Below are 19,252 nucleotides of genomic sequence, written 5' to 3'. Positions count from 1 at the left end.
CACCCGGCTGACTCCCCCTTCATTTTCTGACCTTGGATCACCTTGACCTTTCCCCTCTTGAGTGTGGGGTGTGGTGCTGAGCCACGCCTGGGCTTCGGGGCGCTTCCCTGTGCTTGTGCTGTTTTGAGGCTGTCCAGGCCCTGGCTATCCTCCTCAGCTTCCTCTCCTGCTCTGGGCCATCAGCATTGAGCACCCTTCACAGTGCAGAGTCCTGGCTGTGCACATGTCGGCCACAAATCCTGGACTCTGGAAGCTCTCGGAGGTCTGATGTGCTTGTCTGGCCCCAGGCCCAGCAGGGAGGTTAGCAGAGGCTCACTTCGTGTATCTGCCTTGGGAGCGCAGGGGAAGTGCCCGGAGCCCACCGGTGGGTGGTGGTCGTACCAGAACCGCTCTGAGAGGAGGGCTGCTCAGTCAGGAGAACTGGGAATACCCTCCCTCAGAACTTTCGTTGTTCTCTGAGATGCTTAGCACTTGCGCTCTCATAAGTAGGGGAGATGGGATAGCACATAGGCAGAGGTGTGAGCCGGGCGTGGTGGCGCACGCCTTTAATCCCAGCACTCGGGAGGCAGAGGTAGGAGGATCGCCGTGAGTTCGAGGCCACCCTGAGACTACATAGTTCATTCCAGGTCAGCCTGAGCCAGAGTGAGACCCTACCTCAAAAAAAAAAAAAAAAAACAACAACATAGGCAGAGGTGAGGAAAGAGGGGTGGCATGGAACATGCTGGCAGAATCTGTGCAGGCAAGTGGGGAAGTGGAAGTTCTGAGATTCTGAATGAGAGCTGGAATTGTAAAGGTGCTGGTTTTACAAGGGAGGTTGAGAGACACTGTGGCTTGACGTGGGTTATTAGCTGCGGAGCGAGGGAAATCCAGGTCCCTCCAGTCAGAGGGCTTTCCATTGTGGTAACCGTGCTTTGTGGCAGGCGAGGAGATACAGACACTCAGAGCTGAAGTAACTTGTCCTGGATCACACAGCTCGTCAGTGTTGGAGCCTAGGCTCAGAGGTGGGCCTGTCTGATGAGCCCAGCTATATTGTGTCTCTTCCTGGAGACTGCTAGGTGTGTGGTCTATGCACATTTTCAAGTTTACTTGTTTCTGTGCTGTGAAGATTTAAAGGAAAATAACATCATTAGCATGGTTTCTTTTATTTATTTATTTTTTTAAAAAAAGCAGGACGTGATGATGCATGCCTTTAATCCCAGCACTCGGGAGGCAGAGGTAGGAGGCTCGCCATGAGTTCGAGGCCACCCTGAGAGTACAGAGTGAATTCCAGGTCAGCCTGGGCTAGAGTGAGACCCTACCTCAAAAATTCAAAAAAATAAATGGGGGGCTGGAGAGATGGCTTAGCAGTTAAGCACTTGCCTGTGAAGCCTAAGGACCCTGGTGTGAGGCTCGATTCCCTAGGGCCCACATAAACCAGATGCACAGGGTGGCACACGTGTCTGGAGTTTGTGTGCAGTGGCTGGAGGCCCTGGCATGCCCATTCTCTCTCTCTCTCTCTACCTCTTTTTCTCTATCTGTTACCCTCAAATAAATCAATAAAAATAAACAAAAATTTTAAAAATTTCATTTATTTACTTGAGAGGACAGAGAGAGAAAATGGGTGTGCCAGGGCCTCCAGCCACTGCACACAAACTCCAGACGCACAGGCACCTTGTGCATCTGGCTTATATGGGTCCTGAGGAATCAAACCTGGATCCTTTGGCTTTGTAGGCAAATGCCTTAACCGCTAAGCCAACACACTGTGTGTGTGTTTTAATTATTAAAGGGAATTACATGTGCTTCATAAAAACATGTAATAATATTGTAAAGTCCCTGGATTGTTTGCTGTGATATATGTTAAACATTTGCATAAGATGAAGAAGGTTCTGGTCTTCTCTTTTCAAGTAAAAATAGTCCTGTTTATTTCTGTTGTGGTTTGCTTAAGAGAAACAAGTTGGACCAGAAAACTCCAAGAATTGTTCAAAAATGTGGGAAAGGTACTCTTAATTCTTTTGCAATCTTAGAGTAACTTTAAGGCTTATAAATGCATAGAACAAATACTTTAAAAAAAAGAAATTGACTCAGTATTATTTCTTTTCACTTTCAAAAGATAAGGAACAAAATAAAGTTGAACATTGCAAGTTAAAAAAAAAAAAAAAGAAACAGATTTCAATGTGTGTATGTGCGTGTGGAGGCCAGAGGCGAGCCTCAAGAATTCCATGTCCCTTTCCTCCTTCCTCTTGCCTTCCCTTCCTTTCCTTTGAAACGGGGCTTGTTAATGGCCCAGGGCTTGCCCAGTTAGGCTAGACTGGCTGGCCATTGGACCCAGGGATCTTAGCTTCACCTCCTCGGTGCTGGATTGCACAGTGTGGGTCACTACACCCAGCTTTTTTGTGGGTCCTTGTGCTTGTGCAACAAGCACTTTATGTATGGGGACTTCTCCGCAGCTCCTCAAAGGAATATTTTAGAACAGGCTGTAATAAATGAAAATCCACTTGCCCAATTTCCTCAGCATCTTGCTCAGTGAGCTTATTCGTGAAACCCTTACCCACACAGGGTCTACATCCAGGTCTTGCTAGCATTTGTTGACATGTGGCCTAGCAGGTAGCTAACTTACTATTTTAGAAATTATTCTTTCTAGACACAAAAATTAGACAGCTTGTCTGAGTTTCAGAATGGGTCGGTAGAGGAACCCAAAATAGAAGCTTTTCTAGTGAAAACTGGACTCACTGAAGTCCCTGTCACAGACTCTGCCCTTCCTCAGTGGCTGGAGGGCCTGGCTGTCAGCCCCCGTAGCACAGAGATGCTTCTCTTGCTGCTGGTGGCTGGGACAAAGACCAAGGAGGCCCCAGTTTTCCTTTCTAGGTCATCCCCAAACCTCGCTTCTTTTATAACCCAGCTCTCTAGGTGGAGGAGAATAAGCTCATTAGAGTGAAAATGTTCATTTTCAACCAAAGCCTTGGAAACCCAAAAGGGCTCTGTTCCACGGAAAAATGAGCAGATGTAATTGGATCTTATGCTCAGCCATATTCTGTATTCGGGTGAAGGAGCAGGCAGGCGAGGGGTGTGTCACTGCGTGACAGTGTGTTCACTTAGAACAATGCTCAGCGTTGCCTCGTAGCACTCCATTCATAGAAATCCTGCCCCAGCTGACTAGATAGAATATAATGATCCTCTTCCCTTTTTCATGTAACCTGACTTGAAAACACATGCTAATTCATAAATAATGACCAAAGCATGTCGCCATCACCCAAATGCATTATTTTTGGCAGTGACATTCCTCACATAAATTACAACGACCGGTCTTTAATTTCCAGCCACATTTGTTTTTTATAGAATGACCTTTGATACCAACTTATTTTATGATAGAATATTTCCTGAGGTTTTTTTTTTTATTTTGAATGGAATGGCCTTTAAAATATATGGTATTTATAAAAGTTAACGTTGATGAAAAGCTTATGAAATTTGTCCAGATAACTCAGGCGGGCTCTTAGATTAGTGGTAACATTTATAAAGGACTTTTATAGCTTTCTCCTATGCTTCATCAGTCAGCCTGTTTTCCCTTACCTGTGAGGTGCTCTGTGGAATTCACATTTACTGGTGAACAAAATGTAGAAGAAGTTTCCTTGGTCTGGTTCCGAGTGTGGAGCAGGCATTCAATATGCTCATTCTAAAGGGAAACTTCAAAGGGAATTCAATGTGTTCCTTACCTTGCTCGAGGTCTCACAGCAACTTCAATGTCACACCAAGAATTGAACCTGTCTCATTACTTTCAGGTCCCCTATGTTGGTTGTTATCTCACTGTTATCTTTCTAGGTCTCTAAAAAGGCCAAAGCGACCACATTCATTTGTTCTCAATTATGGTGAAATATAAACAACACAAGTATATAATTCAGCGGTATTAGTAATTTTCCCAGTATTCTACAATTTCCACTTTGCTCTAGTTTCAAAATATTTGCACCATCTCTGAAGGCAACCCTATATTTGCCAAGGAGTCACCCTACTTTCTCTTTTCCCTAGCTGCTGGGAACCACCGACTGTTTTCTTTCTCTATTAACTTACTTTTTTGTTTTAAGAAACATAGACTCAAACACTCTATGACCTTTCCTGCCTGGCTTCTTCCATGGGACAGAGCATTTTCAGGGTTTGTCTACACTGAAGCACACATCAGCCCTTCTTTTCTTTTATAGCTGAATAATGGCTCATGGAATACCATTCCATTCATGTGTTGGTGGATATCTGGCCTCTTTCCCACTTTATGGATATTGTGAGAAATAGTGCTATAAACGTTTTAGTACCAGTATTGAAGTATTTGTTTTCCATTTCTTTGAGCACGTATGTAAAAGTGGAATTGCTAGATCACGTGTTGACCTGCTGTTTAACTTCTGAGGAGTCACTGGTTTTCACAGTGTCCGTACCATCTTGCCTTCCTCACAGCACTATGTAAGGCTTCTCCTTGCCTCATCCCCTTGATGACAATTGCTTTCTGAATTGTTTTGTTTATTGCAACTGTTTTTTTATGAGGTAATATCTTTTTTGACGTCTTGAGTTGCATTTGAATAATGAAAAATTCATATTTTAGTGCATAGAATTAACCAGAAAGTGAGCTTTCGTAATCAAAGTGAGTGGCTTCATCTGTCACAAGGAGCTTAGGATTGGCATATGTGCACTCTTGGGATGGAGTTCTGGGCTGAAAGTGACAGACATGTTGCTTTGGGGTTAGAAGGAAATACATGGATAGTAAAGTCATAATCTACCCTGAGCTTGAAAAAATTAAGTAGTGAAGAAGGACAAGAAGTTATATCATGTTTTGTTTTCATGCCACCTGCCATGAGATACCGAGTTATTCTTATATCAAAGCTTTCTTAAAAAGAAATGATTCTGTCATAATGTAACGGTGTACTCATTTATTTTTGCAGTACCAGAGAAGACAGTCGGGATGGCTCAGGGATCCGGGGATCAGAAAGCAGTGGGGATTGCTGACCCAGAGGAGACTTCTCCCAACATGATAGTCTACTGCAAAGTAAGACGCTGGGCAAGCTGCCTCTGTGTGTCCTATTCTCTTAAGGGTAGACCAATGGCTAATAGTAATGTTTTCTGCCTAAACTGCTTTGACTGGTAAAGGAGTATGTTTCTTCTTCAATATCTAATTCAAAAATCAAAGAAATGAGGTTTTATTACACTTGAAACCTCCATATTGAACACATGAAACATTTTCTGCCATTTAGTTTTGCTGAAACATTTAGGTTGCAGCACAATGCAACATTTATTAATCAAAGTTCTCTGAACTCACTGTATATATGAGTATGGCTGGTATGAGATACCGAGGCTGTTCAATGCTTTAAGTTGGTGGCAGACGTAAGATGTACACAGACCCCTGGAACTGAGTGTGAGTTGCGTATCTGTGAAACAAGTACAAGGAAAGTAAAGGCGGTGAATCACTGCGGCCTCTGGTGGGGTGGCCTTGTGGAGGAAGGGTTTTAAAGGTGTGTATGATTGCTTGATGGGGAAAACAGAAGGGAAGAGTCCACCAGGTGATCAAATCCATTCAACAAAGGCACAGCTCCTGGGACACTAAGCAGTCCCCAGGACTGATGAGCTCAGCCATGGGATGATGTGCAGAGAGCATAGAGAGGTGAGGTAGAGGATAGAGGCTGGATGGAGCCAGAGTGTAGAGTGTTGAATCAGAGGCTGTTTGATCTACGGAAACCCTGTGTGCTGAGGGTGGGAATTCAGAGCCTTGCCCCACTATGCCACGTGGATTGGCATCAGGATGAGGCGGAGCTCCTTAAGGTCATTTTTGTGAAGAGATTATGAAGGATGCTCTCCTGGTGGGGCAATACCCTTTGGAATGGAGAAACCAGTTGGAGAAAGTAGAGTCTGGAATACAGATGACTTGATAACCCATGAGTATGGAATCACAGGCCTGCCAGGGGTTAGATAGTGTCTGATAGACATTAGTGCTATTAAGTCAAATAGAAATATTTATATGAGGGGTACATTTTAAGGAAGGAAATGTGGCTCACACGTTTATTGTTGCCCTTGTTGAATTTGAGGTGATAATTACTATTCATGCTTAGAAAATTTAACTTGGTGATATCTATTAATAAGGAAACAGGTTAAACGTATTTTCCTTTCGCTAAATATTTGAGTTGGCTGCTGGGTTCTATGCATTATATAACTGTGTTTGATCTAAAAGTTTCTTACAGGGGCAATGTTGAACTGGATATTCCTGAATGATCAATATGGTGATTTTTTTCCTCTCTTTTTCTTTGCCAAATAGAACACGCATATTAACCTTGCTTTGGGTGTAAAATTTTGCACTTGTTTTACAAGAGAAGGCTGTGATAACCTATCTGTAAGATAGCTGCTAATTAGATTGTAGTAAGCGTGTGAACTGAGGGAAGCCATCAGTACAGAGGCGAACAACAGAAGACAGTCCTTTCTCGCTGCCTTCTCCTCCCAGGCAGGAGAGCAGGAGCGCTGGGCGTGGAATCAGGCTAGCGTTCGAGCTCCCACATCCTTCTGCTATAGCTTGAAGTTACCCACTTAACTGCTGTGAACCTCAATTTTTTTCACCTGTAAAGAGAAAAAGGCAACAAGAAAATCCAAGGAGGAAGTTGTAAAAATCCATGTAGATAACCAAAGGTGTCTTATATCCATCTTGGCCCATAATGTGGCCCAGAATAAATATTTCTTTTCCTTTTTTTTTTTTTTATGTCTGATAGGGACAGTGACACTTGGAGAAGGAGCAGATTTTCCAGTGTATAAATGTCAGCTCTGTCGTGTTGTTACTAAGTATGTAGTGAGTGGCTTTTTTAAAGACAAAATAAAACAGATATCATTCGTAGGATTGCAAATTCCTGTATTATTAAAAGTTGACAGGAAATGTAAAGTCGTGTGACCTGAACATCTTTCTGCTAGGATGTTTGCTATTAGGTTAAAGGTAAATGCTTCCTATGGGTTTGTGAGAACTTGTTTCTACTTTTTGGATGGTAGCAGAGGCTTCTCTTTTCTTCTGGATTTGTTAAAAAGCAAACAGCAGTTTTCCTTGTTCATCAGGGAATGACCGCTAGCGATAGGAATAGGCTTCCTTGCCTGTGTTACATCTGGGTGTGTGTGTGTACGTGTTCTTGAGCTATGCTATAGTAATTACTCTAAGAGCAACTAATTGCATATATTCAATCTGTTAGGAAGAAATAATGCATGCTGATATTCTGAAATGTTTGTGTGTACATATGTGTGTACACTTACGTGTGCATGTGTGTATAATACAGTGTGCATGTGGAGGTCAGAGGACAGCCGCGGGCGTCGGTCCTCACCTCCCACCTTGTTGAGGCTAGGTCTCTGGCTCTACGTGGGTTCTGGGGATCCAAACTCATGTCTTTGTGCAGCAAGCGCTTCCTCCTCCAAGCCGTCTCCCCAGGCCTGAGTGTATTCGTCCTTTGTGAGCGCACACTCCTGGAATATTTCAGTTCCATGCTGACAACCCACTTAAACCATGGGGACAGTCAATGTCATCAATACCATATAAATTTTTTAAAAATTTTATTTCCAGGGCTGTAGTTATAACCTAAAACTTGGCCTCCATAACATGCTTCAGCACAGGATGAATCTTGAAGACGAGGTCAAATCTGAAGATTTTCTATGGGAGACCTTTTGTATAATCCTTTATCCAAGGTTGCAACCATCAAACCAAGCCTTTTCTCAGAGATTCACAGTTAAAATTTACATTTTAAAAAGTTTGCTTTCATTTTTGCTCCTTTCTTCTGCTGGTAGTGTGTTTATCTTGACACAGATGTTTTCAGAGGGAAATGTTTGCTTGTTTTCTGTTGTGTCGGTTTAAGATGTCAAATGTAGTGATACAGAGTGTCTGGGAAATCTTCTGAGTGATAAGTAGGATGATTATGCTCATAATATTGTGATATTGCTTGTCTTATTTTTGATTGACACGTAACTGTACTGCAGTGTGTGGCAATACAATATTATTTTTCAATATGCACATACATTGTGTAATGGTCAAGACTGTGGCTACTATATCCTTTACCTCAAACAGTTATTATTTGCTTATGGTAAAACATTAAAAATCCTCTTGTTTAGCTCTTTTGAAACATATGAGATGTTGTGACTAACTATGATTATTGTGACTTTCAAACACTATTTAGGACAGCAACCTTCCGATGTATGCATAATGAAAGGTGGCTTTCATAAGCCCAAGCCTTCCCGAATATTACTCATTTTGGTTTCATGTTTTCAGGTCATTAACTGTGAAGAGTTGTACTGTCCCAAGGCATGATTTATTTATTGACTTGAACAGAATTTCCATTTTAGTTTTTCATCATTCATATTCACATTTTGGAGGTGTGTATGAAAAATGTATTGGTTACATTAAAGATCTATTTAAAAGAAAACCTTAATTATTCATTAACATGTCCAGACCTGCTAACTTTTCTATAAAATCCTAAGGGTCTTGGGCCATTGGATTGTCCAGTGAAGTGAGTTGTCCATCAGGGTTGTCTCCCAGATGTGTCCAGCCTTTTGACATTGAGACCTGACATTATCATCTCTGCAGCTAATGATTGATAACTGTGCAATTGAATTACTAAGGAATTCTCAAGGCTTTAAGGAAGTTATGATTTTGGGATGGGTCAGATTCACGGCTATTCTTGGCTGTTAAATGATCAGAAGTGGCCCATGGGACAAGGATTGACCCACCATATAAATTTTCTTTATAAAAATACTAATTTTCGGGCTGGAGAGATGGCTTAGTGGTTAAGCGCTTGCCTGTGAAGCCTAAGGACCCCGGTTCAAGGCTCGGTTCCCCATGTCCCACGTTAGCCAGATGCACAAGGGGGCGCACGCGTCTGGAGTTCGTTTGCAGAGGCTGGAAGCCCTGGCGCGCCCATTCTCTCTCTCTCCCTCTATCTGTCTTTCTCTCTGTGTCTGTCACTCTCAAATAAATAAATAAATAATTAATTAAAAAAATATTTAAAAATACTAATTTTCAACCCCACCCCAGAGGATATTTTAATTTTATGTGTCTGGGCTGGGTCCATCTAATCTGAGTTTTAAGATGATCCCAGGAGGATTTGGTGCTCAACGAAACTAGGAAAGCCCTAAATGCTTGCTTGTCCCTTCCCTGCCATCCAGGTAGGATATATGGTGTGAAGTCACAGGGAAATTGGTGTTTTATAATTTTAGGACTACTTGTAGATCTGTCAGGATGTAGAACCAAGTATTGAGATGCTATTGAAACTTAAAGATTTTGGTAGCATTGGCTTGTCAAGTTTCTAGTCAACACCCTTATTTTACAGATGGCAAAACTAAAAGGATGGCAGAAGGCTCCCTAGCAATTTCCTAGTGGGAACATGACTGTGTGGAGAGCCCAGTGGTCCTAGTGTTTACTGTAGCACCCCCACGTTATCAGCCCCAAGCTGCTAGCACCACATGTTGGGGTACAGCGGCCGTCAACTAAGTTAAGTAATGACAGTATCTAGTATCAGACCTAAGGCATTCATGTTGTCTTGGGGACTGGGCAGAGGTCACCTTCCTTACATTTGTCATGCCAATGCTTCAGTCTATGCACCAGTGCTCTTGTATCTCTGGAAGATTTTTCTGGAATGTTTACTTTCTTTTATAAGTAGGAAAAAATTTAAGGAAGAGTAGATTGCTTTCTGATTTTTTTTTTGATTTTTTTACCCCTGAGTATTGTTAACAATACCTCTAGAGAAATTTACAACTACAGTGGTAATTTGATTTGGTAGCACTGTGGGTTCTTACATAGTAGGTGAGCAGAGGAAATTATAGCTTAGCATGACCTTGCATTGGCTCAGGAGGAAGTGCAAGGAATTGGAAGATGCTGTACGTGGTGCTCAATGGCTGGTCCCTGCCTTGGTTCTTACTGTGTGGCTCTCTCTTCCTCCTATCCTCATCTTCCTCTCTCCCTCCCTCTCATCTCTCCCTCACCTCCCTCTCCTTCTTCCCTTGGCTGATTACAAAATACTCTGTGTGTATGTATGTGTTTGTGTGTGTGTGTGTTGGTGCATGTGTGCTGAGGTCAGAGGACATATTTGGCTTCATTCTTCAGGCATTGTCCACCTTCTATAGAAACAGAATCTCTTGTTGGTCTGGTGCTCACCAACTAGGCTAGACTGGCTGACCAGCGAGCCCCAGAAATGCACCTGTCTCCACCTCTCCACTGCAGAGATCGCAAATGTGCAGCCATGCCTGGCTTTAAAAAAATGTGGCTTCAATGATTGGACTCAGGTCCTCATTCTTGTACAACCAGTACTTTACCAACTGACTAGATTCCTTCTGCGTTGAAAACATGGAAAACATTCCATGTTTTCAACGCAGAAGGAATCTAGTCAGTGTCTGCTGTCAGATAGACAGGACAAAATCTGAACTCTCTGAGCTGCTACCAGCCTAATGAATATGTAGGCTTCAAATTCGCTGTTAAGCAGGAGAGAATTGGACTAAATAACAGGCACATATGTTCCTGCAATGACTTCAAAGCTTCAGGTCTTTTGAATCTTTATGGAAATATTTTAGACAGTCATAGATAGATTAACCCAAACATTGTCAAGCAGCAGTGACAATTCAACATTTAATAGTGGCCATTAGATATCTTCTTGGGCTAGAATGTGGCATGTACCTGTAATTGGGAGGTAGAGGCAGGAGGATCAGATATTCAAGATTATCTATGGCTACATAGCAATTTTGAGGACAGCCTGGGCTACATGGGACCCTGTCTCAAAAAACAAAAGCAAGCAAAGAAACACACCCACCCACCCACACACACACACACACACACACACACACATATGCTTGGTTTTTTGAGGTTTCACTCTAGCCCCAGGTTGACCTGGAATTCACTATGTAATCTCAGGGTGGCCTCGAACTCATGGCAATCCACCTACCTCTGCCTCCCAAGTGCTGGTATTAAAGGCGTGTGCCACCACGCCAGGCTTAAATTATATTTGTATGCTATATGCATTTCATAAAGTTGGGCTGGAGAGTTTGTTCCGTAGTTAATGGTGCTTGCTTGCAAAGCCTGCTGACTGGGGATTGATTCCCCAGTACCCACATAGAGCCAGATGCTCCAAGTGGAGCATGTGTCTGGAGTTCATTTGCAGTGGCAAGAGGACCTGGTGTGCCCCCCCCCCCTCTCTCTCTCTCTCTCTCTCTCTCTCAAATGAATAAGAAAACATTACAACAGTTAAGCAAGTTTTGAAGTAGCAGCACTGCCAGTAATGCATAGTGTCACGGATTCATTAGGGTTTTAAAGGGCTGAGTGAAAGCCAACATTCTTGTGTGGCCAAGGGAGATTATATAGCTCTGTCACTGCTGGCTCCCTTCTCTTGCTAGTTTATATGTGCCGACTCCTTTTCTATTAGCCTGTGATTCTCTACAGTCACTTCCCCTCATTATTGGGGACCCCATAGCTGGCTTAGGCACACCTCCAGAGAGCCAACACCGCACTGTCTTAGCCTCATCGGCTGTGGTCTGCAGCAAGAGAGGGAAAATCTAGCTTGGAAGAGTCAGACCTGGAGAAAGTTTAGCCTCTGGGATTAAAGGCTTGAACTGCTACACCCCTTCCTTCCTTCCTTTATTCTTAAGAGATGAACAGGGATTGAGCTGGTGGAATAGGGGAGAAAATGTTTAGGAGGCTGAAGGAATAGCTCCTACCTGTGTCGGGAGGTTGGTATGATGTGTACTTGTTGAATTTTGTAAATTTTGTGTGGCTGTTTTCAATGATCTAGGCTAAAGTATTGAGACGTAAAGATAGAGAGACACGTTAGGGCCAGATCATAAAACACCTAACTAATGCCTCATGTCAAGGAGTTTGGATGTTATACCAGTATGCTTCCAGACCCACATATCAGAAGGCTGAGCCACGTGGACTGCGTTTATCTACAGGGCTCCTGTGACCTCTGCTTGTCAGCAGAAGTGCTGGGCAAAAGGGAAAGGGAAGAAAACCTCAGTGTGAGGTTCATGTGGGGGAGTTCAAGCTGGAAACAAGGTGCCAGATGACGTAGGGTTGCAGGCCAGAGAGCAGTTTAGACTTTGTAGAAATGCAGAGGAGGAACAATGACGCCCCCGTCAGTGGCAGTGACAGTATAGGTGACGGAGTATGTGTGAGAGGTGTTGGGGGGGGGTAGATACAATAGGACTCGATATCCAGGAAGATGTGGGAGGAATCGGAGGTAAGTAGAGGGAAAGACAGACCCATTCTCTAGGCTACATCTGAGAGTTCTCAGAAAGCCTACTGTGATGGAGCTTTGAACAAAATTCCTATAGAACTGGGTTATCTGGCCCTGCCTTGGCTTATTCGGGAAAGTTGAAAGTGCTGCAGGAGTGTGGAACTGGGCTGAGATAGCGACGCGTAGTCCCGGGCTGCACCAGCCCCTTGCGTCCGGTCACCCATGTCCTGTCCCTTCCTCTTGTTAAGCCTGTTCTGTCATTTGCAGATTGAGGGGTTGGTTAGGCTGAGTGATCTCAAGGATAGCCCTCCGTTCTGACATTCTAGGGTTCCTGTGACTTAAACGTATGAAGACCTCTATCTGGGCCTGGTGGTACAGACGATCGTCCTACCTAGTTGGGAGGCTGAGGCTGAAGGATTTGTAGTTCAAGATCAGCCTGGGCAACTAAGTGGGACCCTGACTCAAAATATATATTTTTTTAAAGGCTGAGCGAAGTGGGCTCTGTGGTAGTGTTTGCGTGGCACACATAAGACCCCTGGCCCAACCCCTAGAACTGTGACCATGACAACAACCACGGGAGGCTGCTGGGCGCAGTGGCACGGGCAGCAATCCCAGCACTCAGGAGGCCAGAGCAGGCTGCCACTGTCAGGCCAGCCCGGGCTGCTAGGTGAGGCTCTGCCTCAGAATCACACAAAGCCCAAGAAACGAAAAATCCACATGTTTGTTTCTATCTATACATTCATAGCTTCCATTTCTTTTTTAAAAAATATTTTCTTATTTGTTCCTTTGAGAGATAGAGAAAGATAATGAAATAGGTAGAGAGAGAGAATGGGCACACCAGGTCCTTAGCCTGTGGCAAATGATCTCCAGTATGTTCACCCTCTTGTGCATTTGGCTTACATGGGTCCTGTCCTGGGGAATCGAACCTGGGTCCTTTGGCTTTGTAGGCAAGTGCCTTAACCGCTGAGCCGTCTCTCCAGCCAAACTTTTCTTTTTTCAATCACTTTATCCCAGACAAAACTTTGGCAAGAGTTAACTCAGAATGTTTAAAACAAGTATATCTTTGGTCTGAACTTCAGGGTTTATTTTCTTTCATTCTCCTTAACATTAAACACACTTCCTAAGGCCTGGCTTCAGAGAATGTTTGGGGTAACTTACTTAACTGTTCAGACTGCATTTTAGGATTCTTTTCATTATTATTTTTTTAAGTTTGAAAAGTATGTGTGTGTGTATGTGCATGTGTATGTAGCTTGGCCTCTTGTTGCTGTAAACAAACACCAGCTGTTTGTATCACTTTTTAAAATTTATTTATTTATTTATTTGAGAGAGCAAAAGAGGCAGAAAGAGAGAGAGAGAGAGAGAGAGAGAGAGAGAGAGAGAGAGAGAGAATGGGTGCACCCAGGGCCTGCAGCCACTGCAAATGAACTCCAGACTCATGCGCTTCCTTGTGCATGTGGCTTATGTGGGTCCTGGGGAATCGAACCCAGGTCCTTTGGCTTTGCACGCAAACACCTTAGCTGCTAAGACATTCCTCCAGCCCCTGCATCACTTTTTACATCCAGTTCACGTGGATGGCTTGGGAGTTGAACCTGCGCTGGCAGGTTTTATAAGCAAGCACCTGTAAAAATTAAGCCATCTTCACAGCCCCTTGAACTATTTTTTATTGCCTTGGGGGGAAAAACTGTTCTATTTTCCTTTCTCCAAGGAATGGGCTCATTGGAAGAGCAGCGTCCCAGCCTATTCTCTTGGTTGGCAGGAGACAAAAGAGCAGCCAGTGGTGACAGGGCTGGCATTTTCAGCAATGGTACGGCGGGGGCTGGGGGGTAGGGATAGCTCAGTGTACTTAATTGATGTTCCAGTGAGTATGACTTTCAAATTTGAAAAGCCATTGGCGTGTTGAGGCTTCATGTCATCTTCCTTTTTCCTCCCTCATTTTACTTCAAACAGTGAGATTTTGCATTTTGGCTGACAGTTTTCTCACTGTTGACACTCCTTTGCAGTGTTCTTATGTGACAAAGAACTTGAATGGCCATCAGTTCCCTCTTGGCACAAGTTTGAGTAAGAAAAGAAAAGTTACATGCTGATAGACATTCGTGGAAGGAAAATAAAGGTCTCAGAATCATCAGCAATAAGAGGATTGTTTTAAAAGACTGTCAGTTTGCCAATGCAAAGCAAAGCAGAAAATGGACAAACCTTTGGATGAGTAATCTTTTTGAAAAATATTTTATTTATTTGAGTGAGAGAGAGAGACAAAGAAATGGGCACACAGGGGCCTCCAGCCACTGCAAATGAACTCCAAATGTGTGTACCACTGTGTGCATCTGGCTTATGTGGGTCCTGGGGAATTGAACTGCGGTCCTTTGCCTTTGCTAAGCCATCTCTCCAGCCCTGGATGAGCAATCTCAAGTCTAACAATGTATATGCCAGGGAGGGAGTGGAAGGCATGTGAAAAGACAGACAGTGGCCAGCTTCTGGTAAGTAACATACAACAGCTACCAAAGACGGTGGTTAGGGTGGTACATCCTGTTGTGATGATCCATGGTTCCTTCTCTGGATGTCAGCTCTGGTAGAACAAAGCACTGCCTTGAAAAAGGTGACTACTGCCATTTGGGGATATAATTAAGTTGAATATTCTTTACATTTTTTTAAAGTTTTTTTTAAAATTATTTTTATTTTTGAGAGAGAGAGAGTGAGAATGGGTGCACCAGGGCCTTTCAGCCACTGTGAATGAACTCCAGATGCATGCGCCACCTTGTGTGCATATGTGACATTGCACATTTGTCACTTGTGTCTGGCTACGTGGGACCTGGAGATTTGAACAAGTGTTCTTAGGCTTCACAGGCAAGTGCCTTGTCTGCTAAGCCATTTGTCCAGCCCTATTCTTTGTTTTTAAAACCCTACAAGAGGTTTTTTTTTTTTTTTTTTTCACTTTGCAATTACATTCTTTCTTATATTTGTTAAGTGTACTGGCCAGGTAGATTTTCTTAGAATTTTCTTTCCTGCACATGTCTGTGCTCACCTCCTAACATCCTGCGTTGCCCTTCTTTTGTCTGAAGGAACCTTTAGCATTTGTTTGTTTGTTTATTTATTTATTTCATACAGATCTGCTGAAGATAAATTCTCAGTTTTCATTTGTTTAAAATATGTTTGTTTCATCGCATTTTCTAGATATGGCATTCTAGACTGTCAGCGACATTTCCATACGTTAGGTGCTGTCATTGCCTCATGGCCTCTTATTCCTGTTGGGAGCCTGGCTTCAGCTTATTGTTATTTTTAATGTAATCTAATGTTTTCCTTTGGCTGCTTTTAGGATTGCTTTCATTTTGGTCTTTGATATTTATTTATTCTTCTAAGAGCTTGTAGCACATCTTGGTCTTTGGTACATGCCTCAGCTACAAATTCTTTTTTTTTTTTTTTTTTTGAGGTAGGATCTTGCTGTAGCCCAGGCTGACCTATAACTCACTCTAGTCTCAGATTGGCCTCAAATTCACAGTGTTTAAAGAGCTTGTGCCCCAGCATGGTTATGTCTGATTTCTTCCTTGCTTTCTTTTGGAGACTCTGCTCATACGTTGTGACATTTCCTCTATGGGTTGTACACGGTTTTTATGACTATTTATTTCTATACTTTGAACTTATTACACTTTAAAGTTCTACATAGCGAGGCATTCTATGTACAGGAAAACATCTCTGATATGAGAGCTGCTCCTGAAGCAACACCTTTCTCACCTGGGAAAAACCTGCTGCGAATGGCTGAGCAAGCTTACAGAAGAGGAGGAGAATATCTGAAGAGAAACGATGTGAATCTTTAAGAAAGGCTAGGATTTGGCTCAGTGGAAAGAAGCCAGGACATGCTTCCAAGTAACAGGAACAGTGGGAGCAAAGGTGTAGCATACTGGTCAGAAAGTGTGTTTTACCTTCAGCTGTCGCTCAGCTAACAATGAGGCGATACTCACTGCGATGTGACATGCCCCTGCCACCCCACTCTGAGCTGATGACGTGGCAAATCAAAACTGCTCAGAATGTACCCAGTTCACCAGGTGAACAGCCTGGCCCTGCAGCCTAGCACACTGCAGAGTGGCACGTTTTCTCTGGTGATCATGGCACACACATGGTGGGAGCAGACGATCAAAAATCAAAGTGCAGTTTCTAGTGGCTGTATACCTCTTTCGTACCATCAAAAAGTAATAACAGGGCTGGAGAGATGGCTTAGAGGTTAAGGTGTTTGCCTGCAAAGCCAAAGGACCCAGGTTCAATTCCCCAGGACCCATGTTAGCCAGATGCACAAGGTGGCGCACACATCTGGAGTTCGTTTGCAGTGGCTGGAGGCCCTGACACACCCATTCTCTCTCTCTCCCTCTTTCTGCCTGTCAAATAAATAAATAAATAATTTAAAAATATTGAAAACAGTAATAACATTAAGCAGATCATTGGTAATGTTGGAGATCTTTTTTTCTTTTCAATTTTTTTTTATTAACAACTTCCATGATTATAAAAAATATCCCATGGCAATACCCTCCTTTCCCCTACTTTCCCCTTTGAAACTCCATTCTCTATCATATCCCCTCTCCCTCTCAATCAGTCTCTCTTTTATTTTGATGTCATCATCTTTCCTCCTATTATGATGGTCTTGTGTAGGTAGTGTCAGGCAATGTGAGGTCATGGATATCCAGGCCATTTTGTGTCTGAAAAGCACGTTGTAAGGAGTCCTACCCTTCCTTTGGCTCATACACCCTTTCCGCCACCTCTTCTGCAATAGACCCTGAGCCTTGGAAGGTGTGATAGAGATCTTGTGGGAATATCTTTTCTACATATAGGAGAAGCACAGATATAGTCATGGTCAAATCACTCACGGAAGGACCCAGATACAAGAACATGTAATTTCTAGTTTTCAAATGCTAATGATGGGATACTGATAAAGCTAAACTTCCTGACAGCTGATTTTATTTCTTCCTTTCTTTTAAAATTCATAGCCATGTTCCATTTTTAAAAGTAATAATTCAAATACAAAAGAAGCAAAGCATAAAGTAGAGGGGAAAAAGAAATCACATATTTCTAACATGCAAATAAGACTGAAATGAACATTTCCGTCTGCTTCTTCCTAGCTTTTTGTGTCAGACGCATCTATGCTATGCTAAGCTGGTGGTTAATCTCATAAGATTCCATTAAGTAGATAATATTTCATCATTTTATTATTCAGCTTTTATTTGTTATTAGTAGCAACATTTACAACTCTTTTTATTTATTTATTTATTTTTGAGGCAGGATCTCGCTCTAGCCCAGGCTGATCTGAAATTCACTATGCAGTCTCAGGATGGCCTTGAAGTCACAGCAATCCTCCTGCCTCTGCCTCCTGAGTGCTGGGATTAAAGGCGTGCGCCATCACATTTTATACTACTTTAATCAAAAGGTGTGACTTAAGTCATGCATGACTCCTGGTCTGTGTTATTTTCTAGAAGGTCAGTATTGGCTTCTGCATAGAAGATTGGCTTTCCTGGGCTGTTGTGTCATCATTGACTATGAAAACCAGTGAGGGGATTCCTGGCAGCGAAGGCCAGTGTTGTGTGCTTTCTGCCTCCACGCCCTGCCCCATCCTGTGTTCCAACCGGCCCTGCAGCAGGATTCCCTTATCTTGAGAGCTTCGTGGATGCCAGGATAGCCAGGAATTTTCATCCTGGAACCGTTCCAAGCCATTTGCTACCTCGTCCTCTATTTGTTTTTCTTAGGCAGCTGACTAAATAAGAATGCCATTTCAACCTCTTTCTTCTGCCCACAGCATTTTTCCTGCCAGCCTACCTCCCTGCTCTTGCCTACAGTTTAACCATGGGGTAGCTTCTTATATTTTAAAGCTAAATACAAAAGCACAGTTCTGAGAAGCAGCCAAGTTCTGCAGCCACGTTTGAAGAATAAAACTTTAAAACAGCTCTTCTGTCACATACTTGAGAGGGGCGGCAGGCTTTGCTATAAATAAAGCACATTCCATTTCTATCTCATCCTCTGCAGTCCTCTTGGGCCAAGCTTTTTGTATATGACTACAGGATTCTCTGACTGCCCACTCACCCCTTTCAACCTTCCATTTTAGGCCTTATGTTATTTCCTTGCTCAGTCATCTTGGAGCTTAGGGGCCCTGCATGAGAAAGAAGTAGGACTTAACTCTCCTCAGGGTTAAGTGTCATGAGACCAGTGGCTGACTCAGAAACTTACACTTTCTCGATCACATTTCTGGCAGCTGTGCGTCTTAGTTTCCTGCAGCTGCTAAAACAAATCGCCACAAGTTTAGTGGCTTAAAACAAAAGCAAGCTTATTCACCTTATGGCTGTGGAGGTCAGGAGTCCAAAATAACTTGGCAATACTGTATGCCCTCTTGAGGCTCCAAGAAGAATCCAGTTCCTTTTCTTTCCCAGCTTCTAGAGGCTTCTCCAGCGCATGGCCCCACCATGCCAACTTCTGCATCCCTCATCACAGTCTCCCCTGGCTCTGGCCCTCTAGCCTCCCTCATCTAGAGCTGCTGTGATGGCACAGAGATGGCTCAGAGAGCCCAGGGTAACCGCTCCATCTCAAAGTCCTTAACTTAGCCACACCTGGGAAGCCCATCTTGCTGTAGCAGGCAATGTCTTCACAGGTTGAGAGGAATTTGGCTACTTGGGATCCCTCATGCACACGGACATCTTTGGAGGGATATCATACTACCTAGCACATTGTCTTTAGAAAAGAAAAATAAGATAATTCTATTATTTAATGTCAGAGCTAGAGAGGAGAAACCTTGACAGTTAGGGTTTCTTTCGTGCGTTCGTCATGGTGGACACAGGCCATCTAGACTAGTGTATCTGTTGGTTTTAATCCATTGCAGAGCAGAGAATAGAGTCTAAGACAAGCAGTGAGGACGAGAGGGGTTTTTAAAGTCTTCATTCTCTGCTCACTGGTGTCTGGTTTAGGCCCTGCCCTGCGCACAAACAAGCCCACGCCATCACTGAGAAGAAAGGATCAAACAGCTGTATTCACAATGACCAAGGGAAAACTTCTCTATGTGGCCGTCCATGCCAGTGTGACTTCCTCACAGCAGTGCTTATCTT

The 19,252-nt window shown here is 43.2% G+C and overlaps 1 protein-coding gene across 2 annotated transcripts in view; it reads left to right on the top strand.

The window, feature by feature from the left end:
* Nucleotides 1–19,252, top strand: part of Rgs6 (regulator of G protein signaling 6) — a 610,193-nt gene that overhangs the window by 20,557 nt on the left and 570,384 nt on the right. For both annotated transcript variants that reach the window (XM_004649425.2, XM_045154255.1), the window contains exon 2: nt 4,899–5,002. In XM_004649425.2, coding sequence (XP_004649482.2) covers nt 4,919–5,002 — 84 coding nt within the window. In that variant the 5' untranslated portion in view covers nt 4,899–4,918. The remainder of the gene's footprint in view (nt 1–4,898; nt 5,003–19,252) is intronic.

This window comes from Jaculus jaculus, chromosome 7 (genome assembly GCF_020740685.1).
Source record: "Jaculus jaculus isolate mJacJac1 chromosome 7, mJacJac1.mat.Y.cur, whole genome shotgun sequence".
Lineage (NCBI taxonomy): Eukaryota > Metazoa > Chordata > Mammalia > Rodentia > Dipodidae > Jaculus > Jaculus jaculus.
Note: the sequence above shows the minus strand (reverse complement) of the source record. Positions and strands in the feature narration are given on the sequence as shown.